The sequence below is a fragment of the Corvus cornix genome, chromosome 3 (genome assembly GCF_000738735.6).
Source record: "Corvus cornix cornix isolate S_Up_H32 chromosome 3, ASM73873v5, whole genome shotgun sequence".
Classification (NCBI taxonomy): Eukaryota; Metazoa; Chordata; class Aves; order Passeriformes; family Corvidae; genus Corvus; species Corvus cornix.
This window is the reverse complement of record NC_047056.1, coordinates 90,827,411-90,850,121: the sequence shown is the minus strand read 5'-3', so window position 1 is coordinate 90,850,121 and position 22,711 is coordinate 90,827,411. Positions and strand designations below refer to the sequence as shown.

Sequence of the window (22,711 nt, the reverse complement as noted above, 5' to 3'; positions counted from 1 at the left end):
TAACTCAGTCATGATTGATAAGTTCAATACCAGACATGCAGCTAAGGTTTTTTGAAAGTGCTTAAGAAGGTTTCAAGTCAAGTTGATGCACAGGAAAGCTGGGTGAATTATTTATGAGTGCTTATGAAAAGCCCACTTATGGGTATTAGAAAACTGATGTATGTTCATAAAGCTCCACTCTTTGCAGACGCAATGTAACTTAAAAGAGCATCTTAATGGAGTCTAGCTAGAAACTAAAATCAATATTTCATTTATCTTAAAGAGAGCCTTCGCTTTCCAGAAGGCACAAAAAATAGTGCCTAGAATAAGGAATTGAGAGGTTCTGCCTGATAACATCATGCAATCCTTCATCCACTAGAATTATCACGTGATATCACTAGTTTTCTTTACTTTGCACTTTATACTGTGCTTCCTTTTGATATCAAGAAATTGATGAGCAATGTCCGGCTCATAATTAAGCATCTGATTTAAACATAGAGGTACACAATTTTGTGTATGGATTTATGTGCAGGTTCTTGTATTAGTGGTAGAAATTTAGATTGGGTTGTTCCATTCTTGATGAGTTCAGCTCAGATCTCCTGTGACCCACCAGAACAATTGTCATCTTCTATACACAGTGGCAGGGAACCGTTTAGTTTGTATTCCTGTGTGTAGGACTGGTTAAAATGAGCGATAGCAAAGGAAATTTGTCCATATAATGTGAACATTTTTGTGCATATAAAACTCCTTGTGGACTATATATCATCCCTGTTTACCAGGTACACACAAGGCACACACTCTTTCTTTATTCCTACTTTGGCTTTACTGGGCATAGTAAATCTGGATGTCTTAGATTCTTCCGTCTCTTTACTTGTGGTCTTTACTTGCCAGATACATACTTCTGGAAATTATGATTGTGCCTTTTAGAAATTCTTGTCCTGAGAAGGAGTGAGATTGATTTCAACACACATGTAGTGCGCATTCACCTAAGCTGTGTGAGACTGAGAGAGAAGATGGACATGCATGTATAATCCATAGTGATTCACAAGGTCCTGAGTATGATCTATGAGATTGGAACTGTTTATTACACGAGCCTGACAAAAACAAATTGTTTAGGATTATAACCATTCAGAAAAAAAAATCTTCTCATGCAGGATTTCAGTTTCCAGGAGAAAAGAAACTTTACACAAAATTAATTGCATGGAATAAGTTATATATATTAAAAAAATTCTGAGTCTAGAGTAGCACTTTGTTTCCTTTGCAGTTTCTCATGTTAAATCCCACATGTGCAATTCCCACAATGGTATCAGGACACAGGGATTTAACTTCCTTTTCTTTTTTCCAACAGATAAAGCTCCTTACCACAGAGAGGTATAGAGGGTCCTTCAAAATGGCTAATATACACTTTTTGAATACCAGCAAATATTGTAATACATTGATGTCTTTCCAAAAAGTACTTGTAGCTACATTTCCATTTCCTTTAGCCTCCACAGAGGCACAGGCATTACATTTCAAGCTGGGGTTTCTATTTTCAGAATGGCAGTAAGTCTCAATAGCAGTTTCTCCAGGCTGGCAGTCATTCTGTCTGAGCTGAATGGAACTGAATGAATGAAGTCTTTCCATTCATCAGTTTGTTTGCTTGTTCATCATTTAAAATGGTGCTGGTTTGTTGGGCTTTATTTAGCTTGACTGCAGCTTGCACTCAATATAGATATGATGGAAAGACAAGAATGAATGCAATGTTTCAAAGTAAAAGCAACATTCACCCATTGCAGTCCTATGCAGATGTGTCTTGTAAAATCCGACAGCTAAATATTTGTAAGTCTGATCTCAAAGAATCAAGACATTAATGTAAATGAGTCATCAATTTTAAAAGTTTGGAGATTTTTTTTTTCAGTTTCAAAGACTTTTGGCTTACATATAGACCATGTACTTCAAGCCCTTTCTAGATATGTGAGCTTTGCAATACCTTTACAAATGGTAAAAATTATCTAAAACCCTCCCTCAGACACTTGACTACAGGAACATAAAACTCTTGCTAAGTCTTCAGGATGTGAAATAAAAAATGTAAAACCATGTATCACTCCAGATGTGTGCATTTATTATATACACATTTATTTCTTAGATTCAATAAAGATAGTATTCTGAGTGTTAGTGAATTTGGTATGCTCATTAGGAAATATTGTAGTAGGCTGTGGCAATTTTAAGTTGACTTCTGTCAATAGTTACTGGCACTTCCAGTTGTTCTATTATTAAAAGATTGAATAAATAGGAAGTTATTTTTTATGTTTTTGCTTATTTTGAGTGGTATCACACTGCCCTTTTTCCAAGAAAAATTAAAGACGATGCGCCGCTACTAGGAGTTCTTATATGCTTGCACGTAGAGGAAGTCTTCTTACTGGAATAGGAAAGGTCTTTTTAATCATCATGATCATATCTTCCCTATAAAAATAAAATAATACTTTCCCATAAAAACATAATAATGAATTAGAGTTGGGAGTTTCATTCCCAACTCACTGTAATAAAATGATCCTGTGACAGCTGGCTTTAGGTGGCAAGCTGAGTTACATTTCAATTTAGAAACTAAATGTATAGTCCAGTTATCAGCCTGAAAATCTTGGAACTCGTTTCTGTTAGTGCTCTTCCTGTGGAAGGTTCTGCCTTTTTCTGCACTTAGGTTTCCCATGTATAGAAAGAAATACTTTTATGTCTTAGTGCACAGATACATCCCAGGTTATAATCCTTGCTCATAATAGTCCTGGTATATTTGAGAGAGGTCATATAGGTCTGAATGATTCTACTGTCATCCAACTGAGCATAATTTTTCTCATTATTCTCACTTTGACTAAGTAGAAAAAAGTATTGTAACATATAAATCCAACAGCTCTGACATATAGGAAAAAGAGGTGTTACTTGTTTAGCATATATTTTAATATGAAACATTTGACACTTCTGTTTCATCTTACACCAAGGTCTTACAATTCAAACCTATGAAATATTAATCAGAATGAATGAAACAGGGGACTGCCAAAACACACTAAGTGACTCATTAAGATGTATTTCCTTTAACTGTCAAAATTCTTAGTTAGGAACATAAATAGAAAGTCATGAAATGTGAGGACATGTTTCATGGAACATTTGTACTGTCAAATGGATTTTGTCTCTCATAAAGGTAATATTATGTGCCTTGGAGGGATATTTAGCTATATATATATTTTAGCTATATATTTTTTGATAATTTACTGATTGATATTTTTGGATGTAGAGCTGGCTAAGTATTCATAACTCCCAAGTGGATTTCTTAATTCTGATTATTAAATGTATCAATTTACCAAGTGTAAAGTACATAATTGTCAGAATATCCTGAAGATATTGAAAAGTTTTGATGAGTAAGCCTTCATAAGGTACAGAAACATGAATGTTATTTCAAAATGGAGGAAGAAGTGAAGAAAAGTGACTTTCCTGTCACCCAACAGTTTGGTAGAAAATAGATGATTCTGCTGTATCAATATGGGCAAGTACACTGCCAGTAGAACACTCCTGGAATTAATCTGGTATTTAAAAGAAAAATATTCAGACCTTATGAATCTTTAATGTTTACTTTTATTAGGGTTGTGTTTTCTTAAATAATCCTTACTTCTCTAAAACAACATTCTCCTGTTGCAGATTTTACCTTGGTTTCCTAAGGAATGAGTTTGAATCCTTCCTTAATAATTTATTGCCAGCTGTAGCCTGTTTCAATGGTAGAAGATCCACAGAGATATTTATTAAATATGTAGAAACTTAATCTAAAGATGCAAACAGACCTTATTTTTCTTCCTGTTAGGGTTGAAGAACCCCTTATTGCACAATGGATAATTCACACTGGGGGGAAACTATTAAAAAAGCCTCAAGATCTTTCACTGAGTATTTGCTGGACCTCACACATACTTTAAGAACAATTTAAGACAACCTGTCAACCCTCCTCCCTGAAAAAAAGAAAAAGTAATCCAAAGAAAAAGTTAGATGTCCTTTATTCTATTGTTCACACTGAGTCCACCTGCACAGACATTTTTGTGAGCTTCTGATGAAAGAGCATGTGGCCAAGACATAGCTCACTGAGGAGCTACCTAGCATGTTAGCATTTCCATTGAAATAATAAATCATGGCACAGTAATTCTGTGGACAGAAGCCCATTGCTGGGTGAGGCCCAACCAGTTGCCTTTCTCCCTCTTATTATACTGTTTCAATCACTTCCCATCTTACCAGTCAGGCATTTGCAGAAAAATCCCAGAGTCGTTTTAGATACCTGAGCAAAGCTATGTTCAGTAGACTTCTCTCAAATGTCATTTTCCTTTTCCAGCCACATACAGCTTCAGTCATAGTGTCCCTTTTGCAAACTCTGTTAATCCATTTTCATATAGTTACCCTTCTTACTGCATTTCCCCCCCCCAGCCTTCCTTAGTTCTGAATTCACTACATAGCTGTTGATCACTCTCTGCTTGGAAAGCCCAGTTGGGCAGTAACAAAGAGCGCCTGTGAATTGAAGAGGTGATTGCACTGTGAGAAACAGTATTTATTAAGGTTTAGTCCTGTGTTAGAACCATTAATCTAGTGAGGCAGTTTCTAGAAGACTAACATCATGCATTGCTCATGCTCTGAGCTGTTTTCACACCTTTCCTCTAAGAGAAGGGGTTCACAAAGTGTGTTCAGATGTGGAGGTGTGAGGTTTCCAAATTGTGTTAGGCTGGTGTGTGTTTCTATGTGGGCACAGGTCAGTGCAGCTGATGCACTTTACTAGTGTGCATCAACAGTGCTGCTGCTTCTCCCGAAACAGTTGCCTCAGGTCTGAAAATTATTTGGATTTAGTTCTTTGTAGTTCTTCTGGCATCTGAACATTAGTTAGATCTGAATCACATGAATGTGAAGGTACAGATGTCCCTCTTCCAGGCTGTATCTGGAAGGAGCTTTGAGGGTGTTTCAGAAATGTTTGTCTTTTCTCACAGACATGACCAAGTGACATTCCTAGTCACTGCATTTCCTTCTTTACTGTTCACTGATGTCTGACTTGTACTGTTGCATCTGTTGCAAGTTCCCTAAGGATCCCAAATATCCAAGTTTTATCCATCCCTCTTTTCCTATTTGCCAGGGAACTCTCCAGGCTAGTGACAGTAAGCAGAAGACTCGTCTTTTACACAGCACCAGTTGGAAAGAGCTCCTAAGCTAACCTGAGCATCCTAGCACACCTTGGCTGCTCTGAAAAGTACTACTGGGTAATGTCAGAACCTTTCCCTTTTGATTATCTCAAAATCAGTGTCCTGCAAGCCAGTTTATGGCAAGTATAAAGGATGTAGTTGAAAAACTAAATACAGACATCTACCTAGGTAGGAGATGGCAGCACTTCCTTCCTGGCTGGTGGCTCCCTTTCCTGAGGCAGGGAAGAGACGGGCTGCTGCATGCTCTGAAGGCTCTGTATGCCTCTGCCCACCTCCACAAAGAGTGAAGGGCTGCCCTCTGAGAGGTGCCCAGCCAGCCACCAACATTATTAAATGCTTCTGCATTGGATTTTGACCATAGGGCTGGGGACTGAACACCCCTAATTGTATTAAAACCACAAAAAAGGAAACTTTAGCTCTCTCTTATGCTGAGAAATTTGGCTTTAATGCAGATGATATTCCTCTCCTTTCCAATAATGAGTAATATAAAAGAGAAATGTTTTCATGGGGCATTCCCCCCCACCCGCTACTTAGTAACAATTATATTTCTTTATAAAGGGTGTATTTGACAATCAATTATATAAAAAAGATTATTTCAGAATATAACTATAACTAATAAAATTAATAAGAGAAGAAAGTATAAGAAGAGGAATCACTGGGTATATACTGTTTCTTATGCTTCTTCCTAATGCACCTGTTCTAAATCCTGCCTGACAAGATGCTGCATTAGGCAATCTGCTGGGTCCATTAAGAACATTAAAAAAATTAGCATATGGGATTGCTAAATGATCTTCCATTATGTATTTCCTGTGGCTAAGAGAAGCACATACATTCATCCTGTGCACTGTTTTCTTTTTATATCTACCTTTTATACCTGGATTATTCATTTGAGTAAAACATGAGAGGGAAAATTTCATTGGCTTGGATTATGCCATTTTCTGCAGCATGAAACATGAGTCAAATTATGTCGGTGAATAATAGTCTAAAGGTTTTGAACAAATATGGAACATTATTCTTCCTAATTATAAAACCAACACAATGCGAAGCTCTTTGTTTCTGTAATGAAATTGCCATGAGGACGAACACATTAGAGGTACAGAAACAGAATTCACAGTCAAAAACCAGTAGCTGCCTGCATGCTATTAAGATAACAAAACAATATGTTTCCAGCTGAGTGACCATACTTCTTTGTAGAATATAGATCCATTAGGCAAGCAGAATTTACAGCTCATTCCACCCTACATGTACTTTCAGTAAAAAAAGAGCAAAATATGATGTCAAACCCAGGAAGTCAGAGATGGCCTTAGTCCAGCACAGGAAGAAGCTCAAGTGGGACTGACAGAGAATATCACTTTAGACCTCAAGGATATTTAATTCAAGTAAAAGTCTTTTTGAAAACATTTGGGATGACAGTATGATTCATTAGTTACACTGTACAAGCCCTATACTGTACTGCATGAGAAATGTTATCAAACTTTCAGGACCACAAACTGGGTTCTGCTAGAAGCACAGAACTGAGCAGTTTGGGATGTGTGCTGTAGACCAAGAAACAAATGCTGAATTTTAAACTATGCATAAGATATCAGTAAAGCACACACATTTTAGTGGAAAAGTAATGCAGGAAACAAGTTTTTTCTCTAATGACACTGACACAAGTTATGCAATGTAGCCTACTGGTTTTAACCTGTATGCTCCTTTTTTTTTTTTTTTCCCCAAGAATTTTTCTCAGAATCACAGGAAATAAACTGGGAATCAGAAAGTCCAGCTCAGTTTTACTCCCCAGTTTGAGGCAAGACTGGCTGTATCGAAACTATTCCTGACAGATGTCTGGTGAGTTCTTAAAGCCTTCAGAGGAAGATGTAGCACATTACAGCTAAGCAATTTACTCTGGTACTTACCTCTCTTTCCCTTTAGATATTTTTCCACCTGCCTGATGTACACTTCCACTGCTGCAATTGTAGTCCATACTACTTTTTTCATTCTCAGCAGACATGAAAGTTTTTTCCCTTTCTTTTTTTTTTTTTTCCCAGCAGTTTTTTAAGCTTGCCATCATGTTTCCCCACAGATTTCTCCTGAAAAACCAACTCACATTTTTATGTTTCCACATTTATGGTCTAATAATTCTTATGGGATCATCTTTTTGATGGTGTAATATCCAAATTGGAAATTGTAGTCCCAGGGAAGTAATATAATTGCTGAGAAGAGCAGAATGATTACTTCCTGCAATTCATTTTAAACAATTCTATCTTTCAGTGTTTCAGTAACATTATTTAATTATGCTTGGTTATTTTTTTGTAAATACTAATTATTTAAATTCTTACTTGCACTGATACGACATGCCTCTGACTGCTATGCATACTTGATTTTGATTGTCACTATTTCGTGTGTAGGACTGGGTTTTTGTAGGCTTTTTTTCCCCTATTGTTAGTTTGTCTCTAAATTTTTGCTTGGTTTTTTTTTTTTTTGTTTGTTTGGGTTTTTTTTTGTTTGTTTTTATTTTGATTGTTGTTGTTTGCTTTTGTTTCTTTTGTCAAGATCCTTCATTCTAATATTCCACTTACAGTAAGCTCACAACCCCACATGGCTTGCACATTTAATGCACAGTATTTTGTCCAGGTTCCTAATGAAAATATTTAAGAATATGGAACCATAAAATCCCCCTGTAGTACTTATACCCTTTATCCTTTTTTTCTCCAATTACTTATCCATTTTGTGGGAAGCTACTAAGGAGTGTACTTTTGGAGGAAGCCAAGCGAATATCCTGTTGGAGAGGGTCAAAAGTCCTATTCAATTCAAAATATCTGCTTTCACCAAACCCTCAGGTTTGCTGCCGTGTCAAAAAATTTAATTGATTCATCAGGATTTCTTTTTGACAAAGCCATATTGATTATTACTTATCAGTTTGGTGTCTTCTAGATGATAATTTTTCAAGTTGTTTCTTTCTAATATTTCTTTGAAAGATGAAGTTACAATTATTTCAAAAGCTTTTAGGCTTCTCCTGTTGTTTGGTCTCTGTTTTTCTCTAGGAACGAAGCACTGCATGATGTTATGATTAATGTCTGCCATATTGCCAGTTTTCCAAAGTTGTTCAGAACTGAAGAAAAAGTTATTCTTTGGATGGTGTCTTAACTTCCTGGATCTAAAGATATGTCCCACTTGCCTGTTGTATAGTCTTACTGTCTTTCTTCAGTGAATCGGGAGTTAGAAACCTGCCATTAACATCAAAGCCTATCTGTCAGATGATTGTGCTAACAATTTTTCCTTTTTGTTCTTCTCTAAAGGCTTATTCTAGTTGATCTTTTTAATTTAGAAGCCATCAATAGACCATGCTTGACAGCAATATTCTTGGGTTTTTTCTTTCTATTATTGTGTAGAGATCTAATGAGTCTAATTGTCATTATACTTTGGATTCAGAGAAAGTGCATATAACCTTGATATACAAAATTCTACCTCAAACTTCTGTTCCTTAATAGGTGGCATTACTCACCAGCATACACATTATAGAAATGATCGACTGAATGATAGTTTTGGTGCTGAAATAATGTTGCTTGCATTCTTATATGTGTTACATGTACACATTTTTGTTCTTGTTACTTTGCTATAATTCTCTTTTCAGTGTAGGTGCATCTAAAATCTTGCCGATACTGCTGTATCTTTTCCTACCTAACCAATTCCACCTTCACTAGAGATTTGTATGTTCATTCTGTTGATAAGCTTCTGGTCTTCCTTGAAACTCATTAACCTAATTCAATCATTCAAGTTCTCCTACTCGATCAGTCTAATAGGAGACATCTTTTACACCAGATAATCTTCCCGACATTTTTTCTTGGCAGGAAAAAAGAAGACAAATTATGTGAAACGTGGGCCAGGACACAGTCTGAGGATTCTCCCTCTGTCAGACAGATGGTGTTTTGACAATACAGCAGTACCCAGCCAATTTGCTTCTTCCTCCTGGAGTCTTTGTAAACTTGAATGTTTGCTTCACGTGTTGTTTCAGGATCAATACATAGAAAAAATTAAATGCGTGTCCTCAAAAGTACTGTGAAGGAATGGAGGGCAGCCTAGTAAGCACTCATGTGTAACACCATGAACCACACTGGAAGTGTTTTAATGAAAGTCTGTATTGTATATGGGGCTGGAGGGGGAGAATAATTTTTTCTCAGGAAACTATGAATCCAGATCCACAGACAATGTTAAATTATTTTTTAGACCAAATAGCGTTAGAAACAATAATTTAGGCAACAGTTCAAATCCCTATGCATAAGATTTACTTTCTGAAAACATAGAAAATCAAATGACAAGAATAACCAGCAAATAATAAGTTTAATAACTGAAATAATAGCCAATTAACCAGGATTTACTCTCAGCTAGAAAACTGGTCTTCCTTATCAGTTGTATCAGTTATGACTCATGGCATAAGAGATACCACCTCTTTACAAAGAATATAATTACTCTGCTTTTTTTTCCAATTGTATAAGGTCTGACTGAGATAATTTGCATCAAAACTTCCTCAAGGAAAGTACCTATAACAAATAAAATTTATTTTAATTTTGATTTCTGAGGGATGTTTTAGTCTATAAACTTATGGAAAATATCTTTAGGACTTCTCTCTAATTTTAAACCATACAAATGAAATTTGATATTCGAGGGATGATTAGTCTTTCTTTATTAAAAATGCATTAAAGTAAGTGCAGTAAATTTTGGTTTTGAGAGCCAAATGATGTAAACAAAATGTAACAGAACCTGTGGTCAGATCGTACTCAACCCCTCATTGCAAAATAAGATCAAAGGCATAAAATAAGACAGCAGATCTGATTGCAAATTTTTATGTTGTAGCCAATAGCACAGAATATAACCAAGGAAAATTCATAGAAGAATTAATGAGAGCTGCTGTAACTGATGAAGAATACAATTTAAAACATCCATTGATGTTATAGCATAGAGAAAATATGCTCCATTATTGGAAATAGAGGTCTGCTGAAGTAATAATTTCAAACAAGCTAATCTATGTCTTCAAATCTGTGGGATCTGCCATGCTTTCACTGATGCCAAGGCCAAAGATAAGGGCTATGCTCAGCAGGCATACATCAAAGATACAAATTACTGCAGACACTCACTGGAGTGATTTCTGAATAACTCCTACCGTCACTGTGGGATAGGTCAAAACAATTATCATTTTGAGCTCCTCAGATAGCTGTTATATTACTGAGTATGTCTTATATATTTAAGTGCGAGATTCAAAAGCATGCTTAAGACTTAGAGGGAAAACAAGCAAGGAATATGAATCAGTGAATTAATGGTTAAATCTCTTAGATGGTAAGGTTGAGTCTTGCATACAAGTCAAGCTCCCAAAGTCATTACTCTTTCTTTTTTCTCATACATTGCTAATGTGAAACGTATCCCAAGGACAGGATCAGGGCTCCTTGTTTCCAGCTTCCTCCCTGTTATCACTGCCACCCACTTTTAACTCTCCAGAACAGGATCTGCAGTTGGGAGCAAAGATGTCTGACTCCAGAAACTTCTCGAGGCTTGCTGTAGGCCACTGAGTGCTCTTCCCTTCTTCACCCAGGGACCCCAACAAGAAGGATGAAATATGCACATCTTCCTATAAAAAGCCTACATGTTTCCACTCCAGGAAAGCCAGGTAACAAGGTATTGTGGAGTGTAAGTGCCTGAATCCTGAGTGTAATAGGGAAATCTGGGTATAGAAGCTGTCCATGCACTGCAGGGAGTTGAAAAGCACTGGTTTGTTATAAGCTCTAAAGGCAACATCTCGATTTTACAAGTAATGTTAATCAGGAAACTTTTAGGAGAAAGAGCTGAATTGTTATTAAAAGTCGCTGAAGCATATGTAATTGAATTTAGTTTACTCAATCAATAAAAAGACGTCTAACTAACTGTAGGGCTTTGACATGAGTCTTTACAATGGTTACAAGCTGTGGCAATTTCTTTGTGTCTTCCCAAACTGTAAAGGCATAGTGAAGACTTTCCTCCACATCACGGAGAAGAATCAATGAAGCAAGAGACCAAGATCAGTACAGGATTTCAGCTGAATTTGGAGTTAGGCTCCAACCTGATCCTGTCTTTTCTTTTTTGGCTGCTGCTGGACACTGAAGATACTTAGATAAGACAAAACCAGACTTCTTTGGTCAAACCAAATGGCTGAACTTTTTAGCCAATAACCACCAGAAGGTCTGTTTCTGGTCACGTGGGTATTGCCTTTGTGGACAGGAGTGAGGGGTTGGGTGCCCGGATCCCACCCCTCTTCCTACTCTGCAGCTGTGAGAAGGGGCTCTCCATAGTGGCCCACTAGGTCACCAGACTCAGCTGCTGCCAGAGCACTACACATGTTACAGACATTCATAGGACTGGCATTCAGAACAAACTGAGTGGTATCTCCACTGGGGCAGGGGAAGTTGACTTGACTGTAAGAAAAAGGTCATAACATTTTAAACAGTCATTCAAAAACAAGCAGCCCCAAAATCCAAACCCCATTCCCTTAATTTTACATATCTTATGTGGTGACTTTTTCACTCACAGGCCAGTGGAGTAGTTTCAAGAGAAGCAAAGGAATATAGCATCCATCTTTTGCTAAAACCTCGTGACAAAAGAGATGGAAAAGAGTGGCAGGTTTCTCCTTTGGTATGTCGATTATAACTTTCCTGCATAAATTCTGAGTATATTGAGTCTAAGTAAGTAAGTGTGTTGGAGCAGGTCTCTCTCTTTTTTTTTTTTTTTTTTTTTTTTTTTTTTTTTTTTTTTTTTTTTTTTTGTGTGGCCTTTATGTTAGCACAGGAATTCTGCACTGAAGTACAGGAAACCATCTTTCTTATTGAACTTAAATAATTTTTTTAAAAATTTCTTTTGGGATTTTTCAGTATTTCTTTTGGACTTTTACTTTCTTCTTTTTCATTCAGCTTGTCTGAGAGAGGAGGAACAACCTTGCTGCTTCTCCAGGATTTCCTGGGTTCTGTAAGGCACAATGAGATGAGGCTTTGTAAAGCACTTTATTGTCCTGGGTCTCAAGGGAGGCAAACAAAATCTGCTGTCTGTGAGCTTCCATTTCTATCTATAACATAAGGAAAACCTTAGTATTTCAGAGGCATAATATGTAGCTGGTGAGTTAAAGTTTAATAAATCTGGTGAGGTATTTATATACATATTATGTATATGTCTGCAGTTGAGGGAAGATAATTGTCAAAAGCAATGGGAATGGACTGTAATGCAATGCAATGCAATGCAATGGAATAGAGAGGGGTGAGATCATGGGATGACTGATAGTCTCAGAGCAATCTAATTTAGCAAAATAGGTGAAGGAATAGAGACCAACCTACTCAGCTCAGGGAGCTGCTGGCAGCTTGCTTACGTCATGCTGAATGCTGCTCATTGTTTAATCAGTCAAGGTATAACTCCCTTGACTGTGTTTGGAGAATTGAGGGAAGAAATATTGAAAACATATTTTGCTGTATTAATTATAAGACTCAATTCTGACACTTCTTTACTACTGTCAGACGTGACTTCTATGCACCAGCTCAATAACAGAACACTGCTATTTCAGTCTCAGTGTATTTTTTAACAGACTTACAAACTGAAAAGGGAGTGAAAATAAGGAATCAGTCACAGGATTGGCCAAGCAGCAATTTTCCATCAGCACACAGGCAATGGAGTAGTTCTCCTGTTAGCATGCTCCAGCAGGGTGTTTTAGAGTGTGATTCTGGTGATGACATCAGTTTTAGGAATATGGTTGCACTGGCCAGGTCTCACGTGCTGAAGCATGCAGCCAAAGCTGCTGGCTTCTTAAGTTTGCACTTCCTACTCTGAAACCCTATATACATTTTGCTGCCTCTGCATTGAAGTCCAGTACACAAAAGACTGTGAGGGATATTAGAAAACTCTCTAACAGCAACCGAGCAGGAGAGGGACTCCCACTTATGTTCATGGTCACAGGGAGGAAAACAAGTGATCCATCAGTCATGGGACATAAAGGAATGAATGGGGAATGGAAACTGCATTCATTTCAAACTAAAATTAAAGCTCGGCATAACTTTGTTTCACCTCTGATTAATTTAAAACTTCAGTTAACCAGGCCTGGCTTTTCTTTAACAGAGATGAGAATCATATTTTCTTTATAACTTATTTATGCTTATAAATAAGCTGGCAAGCCAAATGAGTCAATGTGGTTTCTTAAGTTCAGGTCTTTACAGATCCTGGCAAAAGAAATATTTATGCAGATTCCAGCCAATGTATTCCCTTCCTAGTAAATTCTGATTACTTCACCTTTATGTCCTGTCTGATACTACTGACTGCTTTGTCTCACAAATGGAAGAGTTAAATCATAAATACTATCACCCTGTGTCTCAGTGCTCTTCCTCCTCCTCCAAAAAGAAAAGACCAAGGGCTCTATCATTTAAAGGCTACAAAGATCTTAGGTGAAATCCCAGTGTTATTGAAGGCAATGTCAAAACTCCCACTGAGTTCAATCAGGTCAGGATTTCACAGCTTGTTTTTGTAAAGCTGATGAGTAAGAGAACGTGGGATATGGGTATATAAAAGAGTCACAAATCACAGAATGTGAATCATGCACTGTAAGAGCAGAGATTTTATAATACAAGAAATAGGTCGTTCTGGAAAAATAAGAGTTGCAAATCTAAAGCTGATAAAAGCGAAGTGTTTTTATCTCATGCATAGTCACTTTTGGAACACTGTGGCACAACTTTCTCATTTCTGAGTGAAGTGCTTAGAGTCAACATTAGGAATGGAATAAAATGGGGCTTAAATTAAAAGGGGCTATGCAGTAAAAATAAGCGCTATAAATGTCTATGATCAATAAAAGAAGATAAAAACAAAAACAGATGAGCTTTGACAAAACACAACTCTTAGTCACAATCACACACTTCTAAAGGCCAGGGAAGTGACAATTATTGCAATACTTTCTCATAAAGTATTCCTATTTGCCATCTTAACTGAAGGATACACCATACAGAAGAGATGCCATAAGCTCTATTGAAAATAACTGATGTTGTGAGAAGAGATGATTCCGTGAAATTAGTCTGTGCATTATATGCCCCAGCAATAGACACAAGGGTTTAACACTGAGTAACTTCATGTCTCCCCATGTGGACAGGAACTGCACTCTGTGCCCTACCACTCACTGTCCCATCTTTGCAGAGTGGCAGCAGCTTAAAGAAAACAATAAATTTACTTGACGTAAGCAAAAAGCCAAGTCCTTATCCAATAACTTAGAAAGAAAATTATAAAGAATAAAGGACACTGGAGTAGGGGGGTGGACTAGGTGACCAGAGGTCCCTTCTGACCTGAATTATCTTTTGATCCTATGAAAACACAAGAATCTGCAAACTCAAAATGCAAAGATCTCAACCTGTTTTCATTGCAGGAAGGGATTCCTCTGATGCATTTACTGGCTGCAAGGACCCAACTTGATAATCCTGCTCCTCACATCCTATCTGTGGAACAGCCTTATTCATCTGCTATCTGGTACTGTTGCTCTTGCTCGGGTGCCTGGCACTTGTGAAAAATTTAGTGGTTGCTCTCAGGTTATTTGAAAATTAGTGATATTCTGCTTTCCTTCATGTTAATTCCTCTATCCATATAAACATTTTCTCCTAGGAAATCAACGGAGTTGAAGCTACAAATCCACAGTTGCAGTATTTTAGAAATGATGTATCTGAGAATTATGTTCTTTCTTCACAGTGGTCTTTCTGTCTGCTGGCTTTTACAGGGACAGTTAATGGCACATTAATTTATATATTCTTTAAAGGCAGCTTGTCACAATATATTATTGGTCTCCAGATCAGTAATATGTTAATAAATTCACGCTGTTAAAAGACAGATACTTGGGTTTTGGACAAAAAAATCCCCCAGAATAAAAATAACAACAACAACAACAACAACAACATCAAATCATTTTCATTAAAAATTTCACATTTTTAAAAAACTTGAAAATTCCAGCATTTTTCAAAAATCATTGATGAGACCACATGATACTATTTCAGTTACCTGAATCAGTGATTGCACCTACTGAGTAGCAGCTCTCAATTTTCTTTTTCCATTCTTGCTGGATTTGTTCCATTCTGTCAGAGGAAGACAAAAAGATGAAGACTTTATCTCTGTTTTACCTGCACTTAGAAACTAAGGTGTTTTTCCAAATTGGACACTCTAGTGCTTGTTCCTGCCTTATAACATTCTACAAAGGAAGTACCAGCGCCAGGATTTTACCAAAAGACTTTGGGCCAGATCCTGGAGCGCAGAGCCTGTAATAGCAGACTTATTATATAACTGGTTCAACTTTGATTTAGTTCAGAGTGTCTGGCTTTTAATTGCATAGAAATCCATAAGCCAGGAGGGAAGGGAAAAGAATCATTGTGACTCATCTAAAGGCTTAGACAGCAATCATTTTTGTGGATCTTCTCCACATGAAATTGACCTTTGCAAATGTGAATTGATATAATCCTCTTGCCAAAGTAAGTCCCCCTCTTTTAACCTTATCAAATTATGGACAACACCTCCACTGCAGATAAATTCAATAATTGAAGCTACCAACCACAGTTATTTCACTGTTTAAGAAAGAAGATCCAAAAGAGCCAACAAGAAAGAGTACATAATAAAAATATCTCATTTGGCTACAGTCTCATTTTGCTGTTTCTGCTTTAAGAAATTTGATGGAGAATATTCCTTTAGGATGGCTCCCTCCCACAACAGGATTGAAATTGTTTATTTCGTAAATAAATTGTGACCATTCTTTTAGTCTATTATGGACAGGGAAATAGTTTTATGTAAGGATTGGGAAATTTTGCTTAGGATGTTTATGGATGACTTGAGAGAATTGTAAAAGGAAGAAGAATACTGATCTTACCTGAACCTGTGACATCAGAATAAGTATTAAAGAGATATTATTTAAAAAAACTCCATTATTGACATTGCTCATTAATAGGTAAGCCATTTATATAAAGAAACTAAGATCTGATTAATTTCTTCACTTTCACAGAACCAAAAATCAGTTTTTACATGCTTTTCTAAAGTAAGCCATTGAAAGGAAACTTGATTTAAGCTAAAATTGATAAGGATATTTTTATTCCAGAATATTTTGGAGCTATAAAATAACATCAGATGGGCCAATGCTTTTTTACAAATTTTACTTGATATCACTTAAGAAATGACTAATATTTGTCCTTTTGACATCTCATACTCTTACAAAAGAAGAAACTCAAACCCTAACCCTAAAACTCCTGAATAATTTATTAACATCTCTGTTTAAAGAAAAAAAATAAAGTACATTTCATCATTTGTTGGAGCCTTACAACTTTATCTCCTCACCATCTCTTGAGCTAGGTATCTCACATATGTCCAGTGTGGCACTGTCTTGATGTCTTGGGAGACATCCGTGCTGTCAGTTCATGACTGACCAAACAGTCCAGAACTGTACAAGTAACCATCAGCAATGCACTGCAATTTGCTGTGACAGAGACATTAATTTGAATAACCCACTAAATACTCTCAAACAGTAGAGAAAAAGGCAAAATGAGAACTACAAAACCTTCTTTCTTGAGCTTTTATAAATACATTTGCAAGTATTTATGGCCAAGAGTATTAACTCCTTTGAAACTTTAAATTGGAGTAACATGAGCCAGAAAATATAATTGTCCCATGTAATCTCAGAAAATAAATAAATAAAATCCAAGTAATATCATCACCATCTGGTCTCCCCCAGAACAATTCTTAGCATCAAAAATACAAACAACAGTAGATACCATCTGAATTTCAGTAGAGGAACAAGCTAATTATAATAACCTAATTTTATCAGAATAAATACTAACATTTTATAAAATAGCCATTTATAATTACCTTGCTGGTAGCAACTTTCCAAATCAGATGCAAACAATGTTGGATCTCTTATCTGATAAACAAGAGGTGGAAATGGTTTTTTTGGGAGTTAAGAGTCTGACACTCGCACCCCTATTGCCTGAGGTAGCAAGGATCGTGCTCCATTTTCTCACCTTGTGCAGTCTCAGACCAGACCTGAACTGACTGAAACAAAATTTGCTGTGCTATTTCCCACTTTTTAAAAATTATTCTACTGTGGTTGAAATGTATAAAGCTCAGTATATGCAAGTTTTAAAAAAATACAAACTACAAGCAGTTAAGGCAGAACAAAGCCAAACTTTCTCTTCACTGTTTTACCTAGGCCTCCATCTTTGCCTTCTGCAAAATTTCTTTAGCATTCACAAGTTATGGATGTGTTAAACAGGCACACAAGTGCCGGTGGTCTCTTTTGTTTCTGCCTAAGGTACTGAAGTCACATTTCTTTCAGGAGAGAAAGGACATCTTGAAATTATTTTATCTGACACATTCTAGATGATCTTCTAGATCATTTATCATGGTATTAACTAAAGATATTAATAGCATTAACAACAAGATATTCAGCAGTGTTTAATCAAGATATCAAAATTTCTTTGACATTCATGCAGCAGTAGGTTTGCAAAAGCAAGAAACTTACCTGTTTGAAGTTGTATGACAAGCTTGTAGGGACCCTGGCAGCTCCTGTCCTTGATCCAAGCCTCCTTGGCATTCACCCCTGTTGTTGCCAGACATTATTTGTCTCTGAAAGAAGCTAAGTGTATATTATCAGGTCCTAATGTCTATTTCAATGCTTTGTCAAATATGGTATAAAATGAGCAAGCATGTCTTTCAGTCAGTGTTCCTATTAAAGTTTCTTTCCTTCCAGTGTAACCAACATTTTTCTACTCATGCTTTTTAATAGGAAACTGAAGGGACCCAGATACTGCAATAAACAACAATCTAAGTGTGATGGCAGCTGCAATCTGTTTTTTATTTTAATTTTTGCTTTAAATACTTTTTCTATGTATTATTTCCATTGAAATCTGGTCACTTCTCTCTTGCTTTGATGACTCTCTATAGCTCTTTATTAATTTCCTTTTAATTTTGCAGCACTAAACAAGGTGAGGTACTGATATCAGCTAAAACTACAGCCATTGAACACATTTCTGATAGAACTGCATGCATTTTGTATATACTTCAAAAATATAAATCTTATTAATTGAAAAAATAATTACAAAGATCAAATTTCTGTAAGATTCTGTTGTCACAGGTAGTAAATGAATAGAAAACGAATAATTTAATATATTTTTAAATTATTAATTTTATCTTTTTCTGCAAAGAATTGAACTTTGCCCTCTAAGTGACTGCAACCTCTGAACTAACACCAGACCTTTTTGATGTTCTGGTGGGTTTTTGTTTGTTTGCTTGCTATTTTAGACATTTTCACAGAAAATAGTGACCCAAAATTGGGGCAAATATTAGGGGCCTTGTATGTTTTCACATGTAATATATAAACACAGGCACAATTGTCACTCACTGAGGGGCGTCAAATTTCCCTGAAGCTTGGGCAGAGTGTTTATTATCTTTTGTTTTTTCTAGATTAAAATGTTTGCAAAGTCCTGTTTTAATGTTTATGACATGCTGGCAACCATACTGTAACTGATGCCATTAAATATGTAACAGTGTCAGCTTCATTTTTTTCTCTGTTATAATAATTGGATGAATTTTTCATGGAAGTTACTGTTCTTACATTTGAGGTAAAAATTTACCTATATCAAAGCCTTCATAAAATGTCTGAATTAAATGCCTAAACATCTAAAATTATAAATGCCATCTTCAACTTTTATCCATGTTGAACAGTAGAACTGAATCAAATATTACTTCAGGCTCTGGAAATAGCTGGAGGCTTCATCTTTAGTCTCCTATTTTCCTGTATCTTTCTGACACATAGGATTTTGAGGCAGAATATATTATCTCATAGAGGTTTGATCTTTTAACCCATAGGAACCAATTCATGCAAGAATTGAAGCTTGGTCTCTAAATGACCTATGTCAGATATCGGTAAACTGTGTAAACATATTACTTATAAAATCTGAGCATGAGCTTCTGCAACCTTCACAGGTATATACACAGTGTCCAAAATTTGGATAGGTATTTAAAATTTAACTGTTTTCATCATCAGAAACCTGCATTTTTGGGGCTGGGTACTAATAATCCAACTTCTCTGTTTCCTTTTTCTCTTTTCCTTCTTTTTAAAACTCTGTTTTACTACATCTCTTTTATTAGGTATATGCTGAAAGCAAGCCCAATTCTATAAAAATACCTTTCTTCCTGCAGCTGGAGTTCCAAGACTCCCCATCCTTGTCAGTGAGTACATTGAAGCCCAATCTAGTAGAGATTTAAGCAAGGCAATGAGCAAGGGCAAATTGCTGTTTTCTAAGGTTCTGCCAGTCATCGTTACCTTAACAAAATGAATACATTATCTCTTTCCCTTACAGTTGCCCTTTTCCTCATGTGAATTGCAATTCAGATGTTTATACATTTAAAGGCCAAAGTGTGCCTTGACACACAGCTTGCACAGCTGTGACCCGTGAGATCGTAGGTTATGACACATTTACAACTGTTTGCCTCGCTCACTAAAGAATGATGGCAAAAAGAGTCACCATTTTAAGGTGAAATCTTACGTTAAAAAAAACCCCAAATCTTACAATGTGCAGACAACTCACCAGTGGTACTTGGTCACTCATCAGAGGGCATTAAGCTGAAAAGCAGCAGTGCTGACTGACTCTGTGTCTCTGCCAAAGGGCACAGAGCCGTGGGAAGCAGAGGCAACCTCCCCTGAAAGAAGACTGCAGCATAAAAATACACTTCCAGGAGCAGAAACAGAAGGGAGGCCAAAGTAATCTATGCTTTTAACTTCAATTTGTTTACAGTGAGGTGAAGGTCAAGATATCAGATATTTCAGATATCTTCTGAAACTCCTGTGGTAGACTGGTAAGCATAATGAAACATCAAAACACCAAACAGTGGACTGAGCAGTAAAAAAAGGCACTGAACATTTGGAACTGAGATGGGCATGGCCAGGCAGTTGGTGGGAATTATTCATGTCTGCCAGACCATCCAATAGGTAAGCACAGCACATGAAGAAAAGATGGAAAGGCACAAATGAGGGCATGAATAATGCTCCTGAATAACACAATGGGCACTGATTGCAGGTTACACTCCCTGAACATGCTTCAGAGACAAACGCCTTTGCAAACAGGACACATTTTCAACTTAAGAATATTAAGGATTGAAATGTCTTTGTGTTGTTATGCCTAACAGCAAGGGCTAAGAAAATAGTATACAACTGGGAAATTTGTATGGTTTTCTCTGAAATATCTTACTCATTTATAAAAGATTTTCTTACAATTTCTAGACAAATTGAAGCACCACCATATGCTGAAAGTCATTCTTACATGCACTGTGCTCCTCAGTCAAGTCTGGTGTCTCATTAAGAGTTACTATTTAAATGTTTTAGCGTTAATGTGCCACAAGGGATACTATGATCACTTTTTAAATTTTCTTCACTGTTCTCAATAGTATCCCTTTCTATATTTTTACTTAAGGCATTTTTTATAATTCAAGATTTTCCATTTGACTAAAACTGATTAAAATTAAAGATATTTCATTTACTTTTTTTTACTTTATGAGTATAGAACACACTTTAACGATTGTATTATAGTGACAAACTTCTAGTTGGCTTTCCACCAAGCATGTGTCTGTCATGAAGCATCTTGGTATTAGAACCATTGCTTTGTACTCTCTTCTGTAACATAGAGAAGAGAAAAGGTAAGTCTCAAAAGAATAAGCTAATAATGAATACAAAGATAATTCAAAGATAATTCAATTTTTCAGGAAACAGATGCTGCCTTGTAAGTATGATTTCCTACTGTAATAAAAGCAAGTGGAAAAAGGATTGCAAGCAATAAAAACCAGTTTTATCAGATTCTTAAATAGACCAGGACCTGTCAAATATTCTTTGATGGCTGGTGACTTGGGATTCTATAGCCTAGTTTATCTCCATTGGTTCAGTCGCACAGTACTGGAAAGCCAATATCTGTGTCCTAATTCAACTTCTCTATATTGTTCTCCTTTATGCTCCTGGGTCTGCAATAAGGCACTGCATTTTACAGTAATATATAAAAGAAAATCCAGATCCTTAAGTATATCAGGTTGCTCTATATTATGTCAAACCAAAGCAGGTGTGTGAGTTGATTTTTTTCTAGACAATTTATTTATAAAACCTGTCAAAAATGGAAAAAGAAACACTTTGGGGTTTTTTTGGCTTTTTTTAGAGTATTCAAAGAACAAATTTGCACAGAATTGACATTTGGACAATCGGGAAGTGAAAAGATAAGTAAATTGAATGAAGCATAAAAAACATGTCATGCTTTTAAAATGCCATGATGCTGGGAAAAACTGCAGGTCCTTCTAAAGACAGGGATCTCACATTCTTAAAAATAACTGGATTATTTATTTGGGCTGTCAACCTGACTGATGATCTGCACAAAACCTTGTAGTAAAATTTTCATTAAACTTTTTATCATCAATTCAATCATTCTTCAGAAAGCTATATTGATTTAATTTTCTTTTGTAAATGAAATTTTTCTTAGAGAGATGCATTGAGATAAAAATATTTATTGTTTTATTTTATAGAATGACACTTTTAAGTGGGATTATTCTTTCAAAATCAGTTAACCTATTACTGTTCTATTATTTTATCTCTCTGTTTCCTCATGACAGTATGGAATAGTGCATCAATCAGTAGTAGCTCATAATAATATAAAAATATTGTTGGACTTTATCATATCTCAAATTTTAAAGGAAAGCTGTTACTTAAAACTGCTTGAAACTACTGATATTTTAGAACTTAATGTTTCCTATATTCCTGTAATAGTTTTGTCAGGAAATAATAAAATCTGTCTAATTATTTAACAGAGCTATCAGTGATTCAACAGGTGTGTGCTTTTCATGTTTAAGAATAAAGAAAATTGTTTATTACCATTGTAACATACTGTTCTTTATACCACAAGACTGATGTGTATTGATTTGTAATTTAGGACAAGATTTCCTACTTGTCAAGCATCTGAAATACCTGCCTTGTAAAGTGTTATATGACAAGGCATCTCTTTTAACATGTTTGATAAACAGAAACCATACATTATAGTATTATTACATTAAGTGGTTGCTGTTGTGTAGGAAATCATTTTGGCCAATACCTAGTGGAATTAAATGCTTTAAAATATGTCTCATGCCATCATAGCTTCACAGGATTATCTCAACCATATCTTAATTCTTCTGTATATTCAGCATGTCCATTTGTAAACCACTGCATTTTGTAAGCCTTGATAACTGTGAAAATGATCCCCACAGAAATTCTGAGCGCCTTTAAGGATACACTGGCAAGTCCATTGGCATAAGTATTTCTCAGGAGCCATATTCACTAATATTTTCTTCAGCATCTAACCTCCTATTGAGGATCCAGTGGTTGGTGGTTAATGTACATTTTCTGCTGTGACGGCTGGTTTCTAATGATAATCATGTCTTTTCTGAACAGAGAAACTGATAGGTAAAGTCAGGATGTGAATAACATTTCTCAATCCCAATTTGAACAGATGGTCATGGTTTATAGGAGAGGT

General features: G+C 36.1%; 1 protein-coding gene across 5 annotated transcripts in view; it reads left to right on the top strand.

Annotated features, from left to right (window-relative positions):
* TINAG (tubulointerstitial nephritis antigen) overlaps positions 1 to 22,711 on the top strand; it is a 97,415-nt gene that overhangs the window by 57,797 nt on the left and 16,907 nt on the right. The window contains exons 10-13 of one of the 5 annotated variants that reach the window (XR_002273165.2): positions 6,892 to 7,004; positions 8,201 to 10,826; positions 11,148 to 11,816; positions 14,569 to 14,669. Coding sequence is in view for 1 of the 5 variants with exons in the window: in XM_019289819.3 (XP_019145364.1) it covers positions 6,892 to 6,994 (103 nt within the window). In the remaining 4 variants the exon portion in view is untranslated. Of the gene's footprint in view, positions 1 to 5,107; positions 5,232 to 6,891; positions 7,005 to 8,200; positions 11,073 to 11,147; positions 11,817 to 12,091; positions 22,075 to 22,711 lie in introns of those variants that run through there. The other 4 variants (XR_002273166.2, XR_002273164.2, XR_002046952.2 and 1 more) reach the window with 4 other exon arrangements.